The sequence below is a fragment of the Pholcus phalangioides genome, unplaced genomic scaffold, assembly GCF_987345545.1.
Source record: "Pholcus phalangioides strain wild (caught in Gottingen) unplaced genomic scaffold, Ppha-v1.0 ptg000041l_1, whole genome shotgun sequence".
NCBI classification, from domain to species: Eukaryota; Metazoa; Arthropoda; class Arachnida; order Araneae; family Pholcidae; genus Pholcus; species Pholcus phalangioides.
Window position 1 is genome coordinate 7,110,430 of NW_028301627.1, and position 21,132 is coordinate 7,131,561.

The following is a 21,132-nucleotide window of genomic DNA, read 5'->3' on the forward strand; positions in this document are numbered from 1 at the left end:
GAAGTTTGATATACCGGCTGCAAGTGTCCAGTTCAGTTTAGAAGTATTCATTGCAAGCATTCAGTATAAGTATTCAATGTGAAAATATTCAATACATAAGTATTCACTGTAAGTATTCAATGTGAAAGTATTAAATATGAAAGTACTAATTTTTTTGCAAGCATTAAATGCAAAAGTATTGATTTTTTGCAAGTATTCAGTACATAAATATTCATTGCAAGTATTCAATGTGAAAGTATTCAGTATATAAATATTCATTGCAAGTATTCAGTGTGAAAGTATTCAGTATATAAATATTCATTGCAAGTATTCAATGTGAAAGTATACAGTACATAAGTATATAATACATTCAATGTGAAAGTATTCAGTATAATAAGTAGTCAGTATATAAGTAGTCAGTATATAAGTCAGTATTCAATATGAAAGTATTCAGTATTCAATATGAAAGTATTCAGTATCATATGTAGTCAGTATATAAGTAGTCAGTATATAAGTATTCAGTATTCAATGTGAAAGTATTCAGTATAATAAGTATTCAGTACATAATTATTCAATAATGTGAAAGTATTCAGTATAATAAGTATTCAGTACATAATTATTCAATAATGTGAAAGTATTCAGTATAATAAGTAGTCAGTATTCAATGTGAAAGTATTCAGTACATAATTATTCAATAATGTGAAAGTATTCAGTATATAGGTATTCACTGCAATCATTCAATGTGAAAGCATTAAATATGAAAGTATCCATTGAAAGTATTAAACACGAAAGTATTCATTTTTTTGCAAGTATTAAATATGAAAGTATGCAGCATATAAATATTCATTGCAAGAATTCAGTGTGAAAGTATTCAGTATATATAAGTATTCATTGCAAGTATTCAGTATATAAGTATTCAGTATATATAAGTATTCATTGCAAGTATTCAGTATATATAAGTATTCATTGCAAGTATTCAGTATATAAGTATTCATTGCAAGTATTCAGTATATAAGTATTCATTGCAAGTATTCAGTATATAAGTATTCATTGCAAGTATTCAGTATATAAGTATTCATTGCAAGTATTCAGTATATAAGTATTCATTGCAAGTATTCAGTATATAAGTATTCATTGCAAGTATTCAGTATATAAGTATTCATTGCAAGTATTCAGTATATAAGTATTCATTGGAATTCAGTGAAAACTATTCATTGCAAGTATTCAGTATGTAAGTATTCATTGGAATTCGGTGAAAACTATTCATTGAAAGTATTCAGTGAAGAACTATTCATTGAAAGTATTCGGTGAAGAACTATTCATTGAAAGTATTTGATCATTTTTGTCGCACCACGGTAATTTTCTGCACACGAGGGGTAATTGGACCGGGACCTAGAATTTATTGCCGATTCCGAACAGCAGCCTTTTTTTTCCATACTCACCGAGAGACTGGTTCGCTAACCCCTCGGTGCGGGACTCCCTGCGGTAGCAATCTTTTTCTGTGTTCACGCCACCGTTTCCGTTGGACCTCGGTGTCAGAAAAGTTTCCGACAAGGACGAACTCACGGCACCTCTAAACATTAACCTTTGGTACCTTATCGACCTGGGCTACCGCGCCCTCAAGTATTCATCGAAGGTACTCAGTGTAGAAATATTTATTGCAAGCATATCAGAAGTCACTCGCGTAATAGATACTGATATTGTATTATACGAACAGAATTTGTAACAAACGCTGAATAAAGACTCGCCTCGGATAACAACTTGATGCAAAGATTTGGTTACGTTTTCCAATCGGAACAATGTTTTTCAACACGCACGATACGTATAATGCACTGAAAGTAATAATAATAATAATATTAAATGCGGTAAATAAATAATGTATCTCACCGATCACAGTGATTTGTATGGTCTTCTCCAAGCTTGGTTCGACGCCATTAGAAGCGACGCACTTATACGTACCACTATGCGAAACATCCACGTTTTGTAAGAATAATGACGAGTTCTTGCTTAATAGCGATTGTGCATCCAACAAAGCTGATTCTGTGATACATACGTGAATAAAATGATTATAATAAATGCAAATTATCTCAATTTAATGATCATAAAAATCGATACATTCTTCAAATAACCCAAAGATCTTATAGTACCGTAAGCCTTGCCGACCATCTTGTCCATCTCAATGGACATAACCTTCAAATGTCCACAGAAAATTTGTTTATCGTGTGGTAAGTTTCATTATTGGCTTTTTAATATTGACAACAATCCCTCCACTGAACAAAATTTATATTTCTACGTTGGCAACACTACGGTGGCAACGTTGCCACGATTCATGTCAGCATCGATGTCCATTGAGATTGGACACTGGGTCTTAGAAAGGTAGCAAAACTTCTTCCTTCCAGCATTTTCTTATCACTTTCTAATGCTTGAAATTTTATTTATATCTCCTTCGGAAACTGATTCTATGACTAAGAATCTTAAGAATGATTGGAAAATAAGCAAGATATTTCTTTACATTCAGCTACGCGGGATATACAGGGTGCGCCAAAAGTCCACGACTTATTTCAAAAAAAAAAAAAAAATCGATACAAAATTAACAAACTGGCATCTTACAGTGATGCTTGCAGTGTAATGGTCATACATTATTTCTGGGGTACTAAAAGAAATTGTACAAAATTTCATGCATTCCACATCAAAACATGTTAAACAACAAAAGCAAAATTCTGACAAACGGTAACAGTTCGCATTTAAGTTTTCACCTGCTTTTCGCCAATCACTGTTACACTTTGATGAATATGCCATTTGTAGGCCAAGAAAGTCGTATTTTAAATTTACTTTATTTCAATTCATGAATTTGCTAACATGATCTGCAGTATCGATTCATCTCAAAGTTATTAGATTTAGCCAATTATGAACGGTAGAGTGCAATCTATGCATGGAATTTTGAACTCTTTCATTTTCCTGAAAAAAATATGTGGCAAATATGTTTATTTCACTGCCCTCTCGTATATATAAACTCAGTTATTTTACATAATATATAAATTATAGAAATTGTCACTGACTTCGGGCCCAACTTGTATAATCAATCGGATGTACCAAATATTGACACGTTAAAAAATTGTGACACCGAACAGAAATTTCACATCAATAAACTCATGGCCCACGCATTCTGGATCCCTATAAACTGGACTCTTTGATGGGGGCCCCCAGTCCAGAATTTTCCAAACCATAACCTTATGAGGTAGTGTTAGGAAACAAAACCAGTAAGATTCGTGACGGGCTCCCAGGCCGGAGGCCTATCAGCCCCCCCCCCCCACCACATGGACAGAGCACATTGACATCATGGGCCCCCCTCTGAGCAATCCAATGCACCCCATGGTCATCAGAAGCTCCTCGGGCACCAAAAGGATCCGCCCCAGGCCATGTCCTAGTGAGCCCATGAGTTGACATGGCTCTTACATGAAGGGTCATGAAGGCCGCATTTCAGACACGACAATGTTTTTGAATGTATATTTTACAGTATTTGCACATAGAAAACAAGATTTCACAAGTTTTGCAACCGTTGAGACCCAGTGTCCATCTCAATGGACATAGTTGTAATTTCTTTAAAAATTAAATTTCCAAATTTTTTCTGCTTCCTCCGGTGAATTTAATGCGGGTCTGAAAGGGTTAATCACGTGAAAAAACGATTTTTTAATGACGAATATCATACCACCAAGTTTCTTCCAAATGATATTAGGATCGGGATAACCAGTTGCTTTGCAGTCAATGTTGACAGTATCGCCGAGATTGGCCGTGACATCCCTCGGTTCGATGAGCCATGTCGGAGACGCTGGGCAAATAAACAGAACATGATCAACATGGGCATGACATCATCAACAACAACAAAAAAAAATCTTAATAAATCTTCAATTTTGCAGCTTAGGAAATTCTTCTTCGGAAATACTTTCCGGAACGGTCCAACAGCTTACCTTGTATCTGTAGGAAAGCCGAGTGGCTCTGAGACCCGTACTGGTTACTCGCAGTACAAGTGTAGTTCCCGGAACTCTTGTGACTGACCGAATCGATCACAAGCGTCGAGAAATCCGTATCGTTCCTTATTCGTATCTCCGACGTCGGTAGGAGAGTCTCGCCGTCTTTCGTCCAATGGAAACTGAGATTTTTGGATTTCGAAAGCACCAGGCATATGACACTAGCCTTCTCGCCTTCTTGCACCTTTGATGGGAAGACGAATGGTTGGATTTTCGGGATTCCTGTGGAATAAAAGGCAGTTTCATTCAAGAAAAATCTCCAGAGAGTGATGTAAGATATTGTCTGATGAAAGAAAGAGAAATTATGCAATTACTAGTCAAAGTCAAAAACGATAATTCTCATAGTTCATGTATGTTCATACCGACATTTTAGCTTCTGTTAATTATCTGTGGCTTCTATTCAATGAGTTACATCTTGTAAATTTTTGTTTTTGCATTCGGATAATTTGATTTTTTTTAATAATTATAGCTTTCAACATGTGTGTGTGAAACCAAGAAAAATTCTGAGTGTGGGGGGGGGGGGGGCGGCGGCTCAATATTATATATTTTGCAGTGAGAGAAACCGTACACCGAATATTACGTTACGTTATTGCAAAATATAGAGATGCTGGAGCGTATTCATGGAAAAATTTATTGCCAAATAATGTGGAATTAACCTAGAAATTAATGAAAATTTCGAATTGATGGGAATCCGGAGCTGAAAATGATTTTGAATTAATGAAAGAAATAATTCCAGAATCGATAAAAATTCAGAATTGTAGAAAGAAGTAGTTACTGAATCAATATAAAAATCAGAATTGATGGAGTAAATTCTTGCAAAATTGATGGAATAAATTCTTGCAAAATTGATGGAATAAATTCTTGCCAAATTGTTGAAATTCTTACAAAATTGTTGAAATTCTTACAAAATTGTTGAAATTCTTACAAAATTGTTGAAATTCTTACAAAATTGTTGAAATTCTTACAAAATTGTTGAAATTCTTGCAAAACACATGAAAAGAATTCTTACAAAATTAATGAAAGAAATTCCTACAAAATTAATGAAAGAAATTCTTGCAAAATTAATGAAAGAAACTCTTGCAAAATTAATGAAAGAAACTCTTGCAAAATTAATGAAAGAAACTCTTGCAAAATTAATGAAAGAAATTCTTGCAAAACTGTTTAAAGAAATTCTTGCAAAACTGTTTAAAGAAATTCTTGCAAAACTGTTTAAAGAAATTCTTGCGAAATTATTTAAAAATATTCTTACAAAAATGAGGGAAGTAATTTTTGAAAAATTAGTGAAAAAAATTCTTACAAAATTGACGAAATTCTTACAAAACACACGAAAGGAATTTTCGCAAAATTGATGAAAGAAAGAAATGCTTACGAAATTAATGAAGTTTCAGAATTGCTGAGAAATTCTTATAGAATCGATGAAATTACAGAGTTGATGGAAGAAATAGTTCCAGAATCGATGAAAATAGACGAAAGAAATAGTTACAGAATTGGTGAAAGCTGCGATTCCTTTGGAGCCACCGTTGATTCGGGGACTCTGGGACCCTTTCGCCCACAGTTAGAAACAAAAATGCATCTAGTGACCTGGAACAAACATCTATTTTTGTGATCCTACTATGATTTTGAATGCAGAAAAGGGTTAATTTGGTGATTTTGTAATGGCACATATTTTCCTCTCTTTATTACAGTGAGTGTTAATTCCCCCTCTCCCGGCCACCAAAGCACAGGGTCTGATGCCACCGCGCCTGTGAATGTACAAGTTACGGTGAATATGATAAATCAGGTTATTATGCATAATCGGTGAGCATTTTGGTAAATTTGATATATATATATATATCGTTGGTAAATATGATAGATCGTTCTACATTAGTGTTTCCCATAGTGGGCAATATCGCCCCCTGAGGGCGGTAGAACGGTCCATTGTGGTGGTAGAAGCTATGGGTTTGGTATAGGAACCTATGGGTTGGCTTGAGTTGGGGGCGATGGAGCAAAAAGTTTGGGAAACTATATTCTATATGATATAACTATGCATAATTTATACATGCATTGTATCATTATATCGGGGTCCCATTACTTATTCATCACACATACAAGACTCTTTTGAATTTTTTTCCTATTAATAAAATTTACCAATTACACTAGAGAGTATTATGCATAATCAAGGCGTAAATATCAAGTATTTATCAAATTTATCCCAACGCCACTTGTTTATACTATGCATAATCACCGGTAAAAGTGATAAATTTGGGAAAATTTATCAAACTTACCAAAATTCTTGGCGATTATGCATAATAACCGTTATCATGTATAATAACGGGATTCATCACATTTACCGAGCCTTACATCCATATCACGTTTCGGTTAAATCATGCTCCAGTTAGAAAAAGGGTCCTTGGGGAGATTTCTGGGGAGGTCCCGTGAGCCATGCCCCCCCCCCCGCCCCACATGCTTGTGCAAGGTCCCTAGATTGGGATCTTTTGCGGGCCCCCGGCCAGACTTTTCACGGGGCCCTTCCTGTAGTTAATTTACAGCGTAAAAAAACGAAAAAATGACTAGAATTATCCTGTCAGCTCCGCCCTTGTGGGGGCCATGCCGTGAGCTTGAAATCAAATCCCTAGTTACCAAAATCAGCTTTGGCAATTTCTACTGGTTATTATGCATACTACATATGTATGTTATAGACTACAATAGTTTGTCATCAGTCATGTTATAGTGCAACAAATATAACCCACGGTCATGTTCTAAATGCATGTAAAAGAGAAATTCATTCATACAGAAAACGAGAAATTATTGCTGGGAAACTCACCTTCAGTATTCACTAGAGTGAAGACGGCCATGAGGAATATCATCGACGCAGCTGATGACGGATTCAGACGAATACAGCGATGGCTCATTTTTCTTCCGGATATCATAACATGCTGTAATTACATTCTCCTAAATTTCTGTAACTATTGTTGGAACTTGGTATACACACACACACACGTAGATACGCGCTGAAACGCCGACGGTTGTGGAAAACGTTCAGAGTACCAAGCGGAACTAACACATAATAGACATAAAAGTATTCAACGACATGGAAATTATAGGAAAATAGACAAGCCTGTTCCGTGATAAACAGTCTGCACACGATCTTAATGCCACCTGGGGGCTGTGTACTGAACTACAAACACTGACGAGAGAACGTTACAAAAATTAGTGATCATTCTAAGTTTTAACGTTCTATTGTGGGTACAAAATACAAGAGTTTGTCGCGAGATACAGAAATGGACTTCATTGAAGTTAAATGAATGTATTGCATGCGTGGAAGATGATGACGTAAATGAATGATCAACAAGACAATAGTCATTGAAAAAGAGAAATCATGATTCTTACCGATCACAGTCACTTCTATGGTCTTTTCTAAGCTTGGTTCGACGCCATTGGACGCAACGCATTTATACGCACCGCTGTGAGATAAACTCACGTTTTGCAAGAATAACGACGAATTCTTGCCAGCTGTAGACTGTGCATCCAGAGGATTTGATTCTGCGATTCACATACAACGAACAGAATAATATTTTAAAACCAATTTGCTCATGTAACAGGACTCTTAAAACGATTTTTTTTCAGTGTAAATTATGCCAAAAATGATTGTTAGCCGCATAATAACGAAATTCTACAATACAATAACATGAAAAAAAATCGATGATGTAAGATGTAAATAATTATTATTTATTACACGTGGATGAAGAACATAACGATGACAAATATTGTTAGAAAATTGGTGATAATATTCAATAGAGGATCATTAACGTCGAAAAATGCCAAAATTTCATGATGTTAATCACACATAGATACTTTATATAATCATAATACCATCAAGTTTCTTCCAAATAATGTTTGGTTCGGGATAACCAGTCGCTTTACAGTCAACGATAACACTATCGCCCAGATTAGCAGTGACATCTCTCGGTTCCACGAGCCATGTTGGAGAGGCTGGACAAAAAGAACAAGGGGGGACTGTTAACATTCTCATATGATATTAATCAAGAATTTATTTAGTTATTATTTTGAAAGAACCTGGATCAGTTTATTTCAGTTTTTCTTAACCCTTTTCTGTCCGTGCCTCCCTTCCGGGCATTTTCTTCTCGTGGTCCTACGAGATCTCCATGGCCTCAGTCCTCATTCAGAAGTGCGTGAAGACCTCTCAACTTATTGAATGCGGTGTTTTTTTTGATCAAATTTACAGTAAACAAAAATTTTATAGGCAAAATTGATTTCAGGACCCCCGGGCTAGAGTTTAGGGAGAATTTTCTCTGGAGTTGCGGGGGAGGGGGGGGGGTGGCTATTCCGAAATAGTACCGTCTTAAAATCATGATTAACCCCCCATGTAGATTAATAAACCCGATCTATCGCCGTAAGGCAATTTACTACCGAATGAGTTTTGTCAGAAACCTTACACGAATACCTTACAGTTCGAGAGCATATCTATATAGAGGGGTTTGCTTGAATTTGTTTTAGTGCTGCCATCTATTTTTTGAACTATGAGTGAAGTCTAACGATTGAATATTTTCACCGTTATAGACATGTCGTTATAGACTCTCGGCGTCGAGACTTTTAACGGGGAGATCGGCACGAATGCGGGCCTCAAAGTTGGGAACCACAAAAAAAAAGCCATCCTCAGCCGATCACTACTGTGCCACCGGTGGGAGTTAGCACCGCGGTCCTCGCGATTCGAGTCCTCGAGTCCCGTCACTATGCCACACAACCGCACATTGGCAAATTGATATTCTGGATGCCCCGCACTTAGCTGGAAGCAAAAGATTTAATCTCTACATGCTCGATCTCACAGATCTTAGTATCAGAGGCCATCGTGTCAGCAGCCTCCCCCCCCCCCGCCCCCAATGGACATAAGGCCCTTCTTGGTCCCATAGGTGGGATTCAGTGAAAAATTGATTATTTGCATAGGTAGGAGGGCAGAAGTGGACACGTCCCCTCCCCTCGTTCGAGGAGTCTATCCGCTCGTGCCGGGCCATGCCTAGGTAGGCTCCTGTATTAAGATGACCCAGATTTTGTATTCGGTTTTGATGGATGGATGCTGAAGTTATTTCAGTTTTCTGTGGCCTTCCCCTAAAACCCCTGCTATAGCCCCCTTTCTGCTTGATTTCCACCCGTGGCTCTCTAAGGACCACGAGGAAGCCAGGGGTTGGGAACCAGACAAACTGGTGGAAAATTTTAAACCGAGTATCACTAGCATGCTTACCTTCTATCTGTAAGAAAGCGGAATGGCTGTGAGACCCGTGCTGGTTACTCGCGATGCAGGTATAGTTACCGGAACTTTTCTGGTCGACAGGATAAATGACCAGCACCGAAAAATCGGTGTCGTTTTTGATCCGTATCTGTGGCGTGAGCGGGAGATTTTTGCCATCTTTCAGCCAATGGAAGCTCAGCTTCGACGATTTGGAAAGTCCCATGCACGTGGCGTGGACTTTCTCACCTTCTTCTACTTTCGAAGGGAACCCAAACGGTTGGATTCTTGGGATTTCTGGAACAGGACAAGAAACATGATTTCAATTTGAAACAGTTCAACATGTGTTATCATAAAATCCTGATCATTGTTGCTAATCTAGATCCTCAAGAAGGTAAACTAAACACTATTCAACAAAATGTTCGAATTCTATGATATTCATGAAATTTACCATATTCCTGGATTTGATAAATATATATTTCATTCATTTTACTGGTTTTTTTTCTTCTATGTCAGATGAACATGTTATATCAAAGTCATTATCGTCTACATGACATGTTAGATAGGGATTGTTATCCACTACAGCAAGGGTGCGGAAGCTCCGGTCCACGGACGAGCCACGAAAGTTGTTGCTTTAGAAAGTGAATACGCACAGCAGAACAAATACCAAGCGTGACCATATATTGTTTTTCATTAAAAATACGGGAAATTGGGATCGATACAGGATATTGCCAATTGCGGCCAAAAAAATGTCAAACGCAAGTAGGACTGATAAAAATTGTTTTTTCGGGTTCGAAGACCGTCGTCCGGTTGAGTTTGTTCTCAACGTTTCCCCAACACTAGTGGTTGGCATCTTCAGGAGAATTGATAAACTGGATCAAAGTCGACTTTGATTCAGTTTATCAATTCTCCTGAAGATGCCAACCACTAGTGTTGGGGAAACGTTGAGAACAAACTCAACCGGACGACGGTCTTCGAACCCGAAAAAACAATTTTTATCAAATGATGGCCGCGAAAACCTTATAAACTATTTGCAAGTAGGACTGTCAGTTACAACCGGAAAAATCGTCTAAGGCAAGTAAAGGTGCAAAAAAAGTTACATCAAGGCAAGTGAACTTGCCAGTGAAGTTTTACTCGCCGAAAAAATTGTCAAAGGCATGTAAATTTGCCAGTTACAGCTAAACGTTTTCAGAGGTAGGCAGGGTTGCCAATTACAGCCGAAAAGTAAGAAAAGTCGCCAATGTCAGCCAAAAAACAAATTGTCAAAGGCATGTAAATTTGCCAGTTATAGCTAAGTGGTAGGGTTGCTAGTTACAGCCAGAAATATTCAAAAATAAGAAAAGTCGCGAATGTTAGCCAAAAAAAATTGTCAAAGGCATGTAAATTTGCCAACCCATGGGGGCCGAAGAACAAATGTGGCCTTCGGGGTTTTCTAATGTGGCCCGCGAAAACAAACCTAATTTTGTAAATATGGAGGACAGCGTAGTTCTACATCGCTCAAGTTACCCACGGTACATTCCCATATTACTCATATAATTAATTCATATATATAATTCCCATATTACTCCCATATTACTCCGCGGCATAAGGACGGATCGCTTGAGTGACGCGCGGCACAGTTCCAGAGCACTTGAGCCGCCCGCGACACATTTCTAGAACACTTTAGCATCCCGGACACATTCCCAGAACATTTGAAGGAACCGCGGAACATTTAGAGAATGTTGGGTCAGGTGCCCACAAACTAGGAAAAGGGTTTTCCCGTTTTTGACACACCGAGTAAATTGCCGTTAAGAATACTTGACATTTTTACAAAGGGTGGGTCGATGACGTAAAAATCATTCAACGCCCCCCCCCTCCTCCTCGTCATGAAAAGTCAACAAACACGAAACCCCCCTCCCCCGTCGATACCGACGTAATACTTGAATTGCCCCATCCGAGATACTCGTCATTGCAACTTTTTCCGGGGGGGGGGGGGGGGCAAAGGACATGTAATGTTCCGCGGGTAACTTGAGTGATGTAGAACCGCACTGTGGGGCCGCTTAAGTGTTGTAAAACTGTGCCACATTTCACTCGAGGGGAATCTCTAAATGTGCCACACGGATCGTTTAAGTGTTCTGGAACTGTGTCGCGGGTTACTTAAGTGATCTTTGAATGTGAAAGTGATCTTTGAGGACTACTTCAGTGACCTGAAAATATGCCCCGGGCCACTTAAATACTCTGGAATTGTGCCACGGGTCATTTAAGCGATCTGTAAATGTTTAGCTTAGTTTATTGTTACGAAATTGGTTTGATGGGGGGGGGGGGGGGCAAGCCACATCAGATAACCTTCAGGGCCACATTTGGTCTGCGGGTCAAGGGTTTACTACATAAAATTGCTTAAAGGGTGGGTCGCAATGACATTTTTAAAGAGAAATTTTGAGTTCTTACCCTTTAAATAGCATTGAAATTAACTGAAGTTGATTATAATGACACGGGGAGTTGCATGAGCCCCCTATGCTCCCCTCCCGCGTGCGTTTCTGATCCCACCAATATGCGTTAGGATGTAGGGGGCAGCAGGGCTGACGAAATTTTGCTGACAAGGGGGGAGGGAGGTGGTTACAGTTTTGCTGACAAGGGAAAGGGAGGGGGTCAAAAGTGGCTAAAAATTTGCTGACGTAATAATTGAACGGCCCCTGCATGCTTACTTAGTTTTCGCGTTTTTTAAATAAGTTGTAAGTTCTGCAAAGAAGCCGAATTCGGTGGGGGGGGGGCCCTTTCTGTAATCGTAAGGAAACGGGGGGGGTTGTTATAGTATGAGGCATTGTTCAAGTTGTTGAGTCCACCTTGAGTTAGCGACACTACTTAACCAAACACCAACTCTGGCCATATCGCCATACTGCCATTAGTGAGATGGGTTGGAAGTGAAGGCGCTGTCTATCGGTGGTTGCCTCGAGTTCGTTAGGGAAAAATATCTTATCGATATCCTCCCTTGGGTTCGAACCCGGGACCCTGACAACAACCTTCACGATGGTAGACGAGCATCTTACCACCATGCCACTCGGGCACTCGTTAGTTAAAGACACTGACATTGTTCTTTTATATTAATTGATATTATGTACTTGTACAATTGCCGCATTGCATCAATACGGTTATGCTTTTTTATATACATTTTCTTAAAGTTATTAGTACAGGGTGGTTATAAATAAACTGACACTACTCAGACGTAAGTAGGGCCCATTCTGAAAGGAGGTATTTTGATTAAACTTGGTGTATAGGGCATATGGACCATCTAAAAAGGTCGAAGTTGAACTATGTTGACGCTACTCCGACCTGTGTAGCGCCCGTTGTGGTGGGCGTAGTTCATTAAAACTTGTTACATACGTTGATGGATGGGTCGAAATGATGCTATTACGTTACTTGGACCATGGGGGAAAAAGATAACTGGTGGTGAAAAATTCAACTACAATTTTTTTATATTGAATCTGCATTTTCCCCCATGGTCTATGTATCCTACATGCTGTTTCATCGAAATTCCTCCATCGGAATGGGCGCTGCATACTTCTGAGTAGTGTCAGTTTATTTACAACCACCCTGTATAAGAAAATTCAGGGTGATTCCGTAATTCCTCTTGCTGTATTTTACTGAAGAGCCGTTGATACTAGAGGCATATTTCCAATTAGAAAATTTATTTAAATAATTCGAATTCAAAAATCGGAGAAAAGTTAGGGAAGATCCGCACAAATGAGGGAAAAGAAGCCGTCAGTTTATGCTGTTCTTTCCCAACTTTTCTTAGATACTTGAATTCAAAGATCACAGCGGATATTGCATTTGGAAACATGGATTTTTTTTGTTGTTGGAGAGATAGGGCAACAACTTTGTAATTGGGTTTTTAAGGGTGTCCCAGAACCGGATCTAAAGCTCGATTTGGGAGGCATGATTTTAGAAATTAGTTCAGTCTGAGAATGGGGTGACCATACTTCCTGCAATTTGTCCCGTGTTTTCCATGACAGTCCCGTTTTTCTGTTTTTCCCCCCTTCATCCCGACTTTTTAAAAACTGGTCTTACCAGTTTTTAGTGCAAGTTTTCTTGAATTTGTTTTTTGCCATATTACCATATAGAAGTTCCGAAGATTTCATGAATTGAACAATTACATTTTCGCTTGGGGTGGGGGATTGATCACCCCTCCTCTCATATATCCGTCCCTGGGGTGCCCATATAAAAAATCGATTTTCTTTAAATGACTATACAGCCCCTTGTAACACGAATGACGTACTTGACTTTTACACGTGATTTGGATATAGTATCTTCCGACTGGAAATATGTCTCTTGGACCAACGACTCACTTTTGTCACATCGCCCCCTTCTTCAGAAATTTTTTCCCCTCATCGCCCCCAACTCATAGGATCCTATGTTAAATCAGTAGGTTCTATTTCCCTCCCCCTCCACCTGGACCATTCCATCGCCCACCAGGGGGGCGATATTGCCCACTTTGGGGGAAACACTTCTTTAACCGGATGGTGTTAGACGTAAATGGTTTTTTTCCCCTTGAGATGAACGCAGCAGCCGTGTTACAAAAGCAGAGGAAAAATAAGAAATTTGTGGTTTCTCCAAATAGGCTTCACATAATCAGTCTCGCTCAGGCATTAGACTGCGTTGTTTGCGTACAGTGGACCGATGACTGTCCCAAGGGGTCATGAATTGAAGTCATGGCTCACACAGGGCAGGGTAGGAGCAGACAGGGCCCTAGGGCCCCCATGTTGTTTTTGATTTCATTTTTTGCACCACAAATGCACTGCATTTACATTTTTTACATGGCTATTTGTTAAACATATATACATTTGGTATTCGATTAAATTGACAAGACTAGTCCCCAGGGGGTGTGCGGCAGATACGGGCACCCAGAGCAACGCGCTTGAAGGAGTCCCGGTAATATTTCACGAAAATGAAAAAAATGGAACAGGATATCCATGCTTAAACTATAGAAATGATGATGATTATCCAAAATAATACAACAAATAAACGGAAATTATTCGCAACTTAAGGGAGCCCCACAGATCATTTTCTTTACGGGCTCCGCGTCTGGTAATAGTGGCCCTGGAATTGGCTAATTCTGAGGGTCTACAAACATTTTATTTTGGGCTTGAAATCAATTTAACCTGGACAACAATGCAACTATAATTGAAACAATAGACGGATTAAGTGCAACCAATTTTTCAGCTAGTTTTTTTGGACCCTTAATACCTTTGTTTTTAGTCATTTTTTCTTTCTTTCAAAAATTATAAATGACTTTTTTTAGTGCCTATTTTTAGTGGCTATTTTCCAGCATTTTTAGTGCTATTTTCCAGTATTTTTAGTGCTATTTTCCAGCATTTTTAGTGCCTTTTTGCCTGCCTATTTCGACCATTTTCAGTGCCTAAACGTCCGGGCTCTAATGATTAAAAACAATAATATAAACAAGTATAAAGTCATGGAACTCAAGAAAAATACATTATTGAGTATAATTTGGATTCTTTAAATATTTTCTAGCTTCCGACATGCGAATTTCACGGAATCGTAACGACAATATATTTTTTGATGAATTTATATGTTAATTAACAACACTACCATTAATTGTTTTTGGTACTTTGTCATCGAAAACTCCTAATTTATAAGAATATATATTATGCAATGTAATGGAATATCATCTCTGAAGATCTCAGTTAATATAATGTTTAATGTCAGAGGAACAACTTACCTTGGAGATTTTGCGCTGAAGCTGCGGCGTGGTGATGAATCCTAAGCTGTAACAGAAACTTCAAGATCAGCATAATCACCCGTAGCTCCGTCATTTTACTGACGAGTACACGGTGCACAGAAATACCGTAATAAGTGATAAATGCTTAATTACACGTATTCGGAAATATCCGTGATTTTTGAACAAATAAATTCAGAGATTCGTCGTTGTAAAGAGAGCTGTGGTTTCTCTGTTGTGTTTCTCTGACTGATTTCATGTGCAATGGCGGTGTACATTTTTCGATAACTAAACACTGATCCCATAGCGCCACATATTGACAGAATTTCGAACTAAAAATTCACAACGAAAGTAAATATACAATTTTAAAAGCGAAATTAGGCACATTTTTGACAAAATATTTTGATTTTCTTTTTCATGAACGCAATTGATACCTTGGACGGTTAGAGAGATATTTCTAGTGATTGGAGGACCGACTCCATTAGCGGCCTCGCAAGAATATATTCCAGCATCTTTTGCTCGTATTTCGTCGAGTACGAAAGTGCCATTGTTGGTATTGTCGGCGTTTCTGGTACGATTCATCGGTACTCCATCTCCTGGGATTATTAAGAGAAAAACGAAAATCAGAAAGAGATTCGGATCAATTCAGAATTTAACTTAGGTGACTCGAGGTTACGTGTGCGGCACAGTTAAAAACGGTGAAGTTACCTTTTATGAATTTGTAGGTGACTGTTGGTTTCGGAACCCCTCTCGCACCACATCTGAACGTTACGGTGGATCCAGATGCTGCTGTTATTTCGTCAACAACGGCGTCGATCCATTCCGGAGCAGCTGAAAGTGCAAAATTAGGAAACGCTGGCATAAAGTATTTGCAAATATATGGAGAATGTTCAAAAAGTATTCAGGCAAAAACCGATTAAGACACGAAAGATCATTGAAATGACTCGCCTTCTACCTCCAGCATCGCTGTGTATTGAGCTTGGGTGGTGCCGTGAGATGCGACGCATGTGTAATTTCCAGCATCAATGAGGGTTATATCATCGATGATGATAGTTGAGAAATCGTTACCACTTGTCCATCGAACGTTCGATGCTGCCGTTTCTTTTATGAAGTTTCCATCTTTCTGCCAACGGAATTTGACATCTTTCGATAAAGAACTCGACAAACACGTCGCAGTTGCCTTTTCACCGAGACGGTATCTTCTCAGGAAAGCAAACGGTTCGATTCTCAGAGCTCCTACAACCAACAAAGAAGGAATCAGAATTTAAACAGTCGGAACTTCGAATACGTATTCTAAACATTAAATCATAGCTCTGTATTTTACACAAATACCGTATTTCTTGGCGTAAGCGCCACAATGGAAAAAAGAAATCTAAAAATATATCCTGCGTTGTAAGCGATGCATTTTCCCAGGATAAAATTTGGCGGGGAAACTCCGGACCCATGGAAAATTGGCCTCGAAAACACGGCTATCCAGAGAGGTTTTACATCATATATGCAGGCCAGGCTGTGCCGAATCGTTTGCACAGCAGATATCTCTGCAACCGTTGAATTTCGAAGTACACTTTCGAATGGCAACGCCTGTTGATCAATTTTCACCTTTATTTGGCTACGGCATTCATGAGTTTCTTATATTTTTCAAGTAAAGCCATTGATATATTTCGAGCTCTTTTCGGCACCGATGCTTCTAAGCCGCTCGTAAACATTCGATTTTTACTTGTGAGCTGTTCATGAAGTTTCTATAATTACCAGCAGAATGTTCAACGGTATACACGTCTCCCATGTAATCACAAGCCAAACAAGGACGATTTTTGACCTTCGCATTTTGGAGGGGAAGTACCATGTGTGGAGGAGACACATTTCAAATCTATGCAAATCATATAAATGCAGAATGTTCCCTGAAGTGCAACACATCCATGGCCCCCACATCCTGAAGCAGGGCCCCCAGGCCAGGATCTTATACGGGCCACCGACCAGATTTTCACGGGCCCCCTCTATGATGAATTTACAGCGTGAAAAAACAAAAAAAAGGTGAAAATCGTCCCGGGCCCCAGGGCTGGAGCCTTGTCAGCCCACCCCTTGTGGGGTTCCATGAACACATCCCATATATTTTTAAATATTGACAATAATATATATATTTTTTCATTTAAAAACATTCAGGGTACCCCTAATATTTGCTTGATGTACCTCTAACGGTAAATGTGAAAAATGCGGTTATTGTACAGTGTGTACATCAATGAATATCCTAACTTTGCAGGGCTATTGAAAGAAAAACTACACAAAGTACAAACTTGTTGTTCATCGGAAATCAAAAATAACAGTTGGAACATCATCCGGGGACCATCTAATCCACATGCCACCATTGAAGTGGAACGCGATTCACCAAAGTTGAATGTGTTTTGTGTTATGTCGCATGACAAAATCTTCGGCCCGTTCTTTTTCCCCATGAGAAGACTGTTAATGGGATTACAGTCAAACCTCGTTAGTGCGTCACTCGGTTAACACGTCACTCCGCTTACCGGGTCATTTTTTGGAAGTCCCAATTGTCCTCAGGCAGGAATCGGCACAGCCATGACTTACTCCGTTTAACGAGTCACTCCGCTTACTAAGTCATATTTTTGCTCTCCCAAGAGTGACGCATTAACGAGGTTTGACTGTACTTGTTTGGATATGTTAGAGATTTGGTTGTTGCCACAGTTAGAAGAAGAATCGAGTGATTTCATTCTACAGCAGGATGGTGCACCATCCCATTGGCACTTAGCTGTTCGTGGGTTTTTTAAATGACAAATTGCCACACCGGTGGATTGGTCACCGAGCACCCCCAGGACCTTGCTCTTCATCAATAATGGCGTCCTCGCAGCCCTGACATCACTCCGCGCGGGAGGGGAAGTACCATGTGTGGAGGAGACACAGTTCAAATCTATGCATGTAAATCATATAAATGCAGTGTTCCCTGAAGTGCAACACATCCATGGCTCCCACATCCTGGAGCAGGGCCCCCAGGCCAGGATCTTATGCGTGCCTCCGACCAGATTTACCGCTCTTTTTTTTTCTGACCAAATGACGTTGACGAACTTAAGACACGCATATCCGCGGTCTTTCAAACCGTCGCACCAGACAACATGCTGAAAAGAGTGTGGGACGAGTTATCGTGCCGCCTCGATATCCTTCGTGTTACTAAAGGGGCTCACATTGAACACTTATAACTGTGTCGAATTTAAACTTTCAACTGTTATTTTTGATGAACAACAAGTTTTTACTTTGTTTAGTTTTCTTTCAATAGCCCTGCAAAGTTGGGATATTCATTTATGTACACACTGTATATAATAACCGGTTATTAAGCATAGTACCCAAGCGTCGTTGGTCAATTTGATAAATTTCTCTAAATCTATCACTTTTACCAGTGATTATGCATACTCATGGGTTTTTTAAGGGAGCCACGCTTGAAAATCAAGTGAAAAGGGAGCCATGGCAGGCAGCTAGGTGGGGTCCCACAGAGAGTTGTGAACAACGTAAATGCAAGAAAACAAAGCTTTCTAATGAAACATGGCGGGGGGGGGGGAAAGTGAGTAATTTCAGAATCCACCAGATCTGCCCATGAAACCAGGGTCATCTTAATGTATCGGCGCAACAACGTATGGCGCAACTTATGTAAGCGGTTACCTCAAGCTAAGTACGTGGTCTTCAGAACATGATTTTGTCCGGAACGGGAGTTGCATGTTCATACGATCCTGCTTAGAGCCCCCATCAAGAGGGAAGCTCATTGTCTACCCCCCAGGCATCTTCAACACCTTGCTCGCGAGCACCATGGGTGCTCTCTGAAGTACCCGAAAGTGCTCGATGCTCGTGTTTGATTTCGCGCTCGCGAGCACTCGCTCAATGCTCCAATCGAAACACCTTGTTAAAATTGCATTCAAGGATTGAAACCATCCCGATTTCATGCATTCGAATGCTCGTCTTTTGATGATGGGTCCGGGCAGTGCTCGCGACTGGGAAAAGGAAGACCCCCGACCTGGTCTACCCGAACATTTCGTTCCCATTCATTGTTAGCCGAAAAATAAATATTACACTTTCTTCGTGCACTACGTTTCTCGCAGGTATTCAAATTACTACCTTCCATTTTGGCGGACAGCTAATTATTTCTACTTAATTTTTGCCGGTCCGCAAATTATTTCTCCCCCATTATTTGACCGGACATAAATTATTATATTTATTATTATAATACAAGATTCACATAAAGCATTTTGCTGGTCCGCAAACTAATTTCCCCATTTTCGCCGTAAACAGGTTAAAAAACACTGGTATAATTGATAATATAACAATATAATCATCTATACAGCTTAATATAGCAAAGGCATTTCACTGTATAATATGGTATGTTTAATATATAACATGATAATACAACAATAAGTAAATAACATGCAGCGTATGGGTTATAAGGATTATAAATTGTTAGAGATGACTGACTATCCATGATTTCATGATGTGATTACCAATGCAGTTATTACATCCTCTTATGATTACTTTGTTTAGTTATATTGCATTATTATTTTAATCATCATTTCGTGTAACAATTTATAATCCTTATAACCCATGGAAAGCCAATGAAATACAGTCGAATCCCGTTATAACGAACTCTAAGAGACCGGAGAAATCACTTTGTTATATAAAGGAATTCCAGGTTCTTTCATTGTTCCTATGCAAATTATCTGTAAGGGTGGGATTAGGGAAAGTGTTCGTTAAAACGAGATTTTCGCTATAACGGTATTCGTTAAAACGGGATTCGACTGTAATCCGTAATGTGGGAACTATTCAATATTTTTGTGTATGTGGTAAGTTTTCATAGTTATGCCGTAGTCATGTAAATGAATTTTTCCCTCATGAAAACGATTATTCCCATGTAAGTATAATTTATTTACATAAAACATGTCTCACATGCAATACTCATTGAAATAGTAATGAATTCTTACCTTCGATGCAAGACATGTAGATCCAACTCATCACGGCAAGCTTCAGTATGCACGAGCTCCATTTACATGCCATGTTGCGTCCATGAAACGAATGAATCACTCTCTGCAAATTAGCGTAGAGTGTTGAAATAATGAATTATTTTATTTCGATTGTTGCCGTCAGCGGACAATCATGAAGGAAAAGGTAGAAGTGCGTGTGTGCGTGTGTATGTACGTAAATAAGGGAAGCGTTATGTGACGTTTCTACAAAGAAGAGAGGATGTCGGACAACCTTATTTTTGTTGATTACTAGCGCCACACCACGACGGGAATACGAGTTATATATTCTGACGGTTGCAGTTAAATCGTAAAAATAATCTTCAATAATATCTTGAATAATCACGAATAATGAGTCACGAAATATGGAAACGTTTCTAAAAAATCTGTATTTTTTTTTACGTGAATAATTATCATCTACAACGGATGCCCGGCCCATGGCCTGCGGGCCCAATGTGGCCCTCGGAGCCATCCGATGTGACTTGCGAACTCAAACTAATTTTGTAAAAATGAACTAAGCGCCACATTTCCAGACCATTTGAGTGAACGACGGCATATTCCCAGATTATTGAATGATCCGCGACATATTCACAGATCACTTGAGTGACCCGTGGCAATGTTTCAGTTCACTCAAATGGCTCGCGGCACGCATACAAATCACTCGAGTGACCAGCGATGCATTTAAAAATCACTGAAGCGGTCCACGGAACCTTTACGTATCACTTATGTGACCCACAGGGCATTTAAAAATCACTGAAGTGGCATACGACACATTTACATACCACTGAAGTGGCCTGCGGTGCAGTTCCACATCACTTGAGGGGCTCGAGGCATATTTCCGGGTTGCAGTGCATTTCGACGTCGCCTAATTGGTCCATGACATCGGAACAGTTAAATATCACTTAATTGGTTCACGGCACAGTTTCGGACCACTCAAGTGACCCACAGTGCTGTTTTACATTACTTCGGTGGCCTGCGGCACGTTCTCAGATCACACTCCGAACCCTGCGGCATATTTACAGATCACTTGAGTGATCAGGGGCACATTTCAGGGCACTTAAAACACCCACAGCACATTTGCACATCACTTAAATGACACTGGGCAAGGTTCCAGTTCATTCAAGTGGCCCACGCGGCACATTTTCAGATCCCTTTAGTGACCCGCGGCATGTTCCTAGATCATTG

At 39.4% G+C, this 21,132-nt stretch overlaps 2 protein-coding genes across 2 annotated transcripts; both read right to left on the reverse strand.

The window, feature by feature from the left end:
* Positions 1–47: 47 nt before the first annotated feature.
* On the reverse strand, positions 48–15,153 carry LOC149065195 (cell adhesion molecule Dscam2-like). The gene is made up of 8 exons (XM_089254320.1): positions 14,945–15,153; positions 9,247–9,528; positions 7,860–7,979; positions 7,377–7,529; positions 3,948–4,229; positions 3,689–3,808; positions 1,867–2,019; positions 48–106 (listed from the first exon to the last, which is right to left on the reverse strand). Exons 1-8 carry the CDS (start codon positions 15,036–15,038, stop codon positions 48–50), a joined length of 1,263 nt encoding a protein of 420 aa, XP_089110446.1. The 5' UTR covers positions 15,039–15,153.
* Positions 15,154–15,229: 76 nt separating this feature from the next.
* Positions 15,230–20,090, reverse strand: LOC149065196 (cell adhesion molecule DSCAM-like). The gene is made up of 5 exons (XM_089254321.1): positions 19,912–20,090; positions 15,890–16,177; positions 15,650–15,772; positions 15,376–15,537; positions 15,230–15,273 (listed from the first exon to the last, which is right to left on the reverse strand). Exons 1-5 carry the CDS (start codon positions 19,982–19,984, stop codon positions 15,230–15,232), a joined length of 690 nt encoding a protein of 229 aa, XP_089110447.1. The 5' UTR covers positions 19,985–20,090.
* Between the last annotated feature and the right edge of the window lie 1,042 nt (positions 20,091–21,132).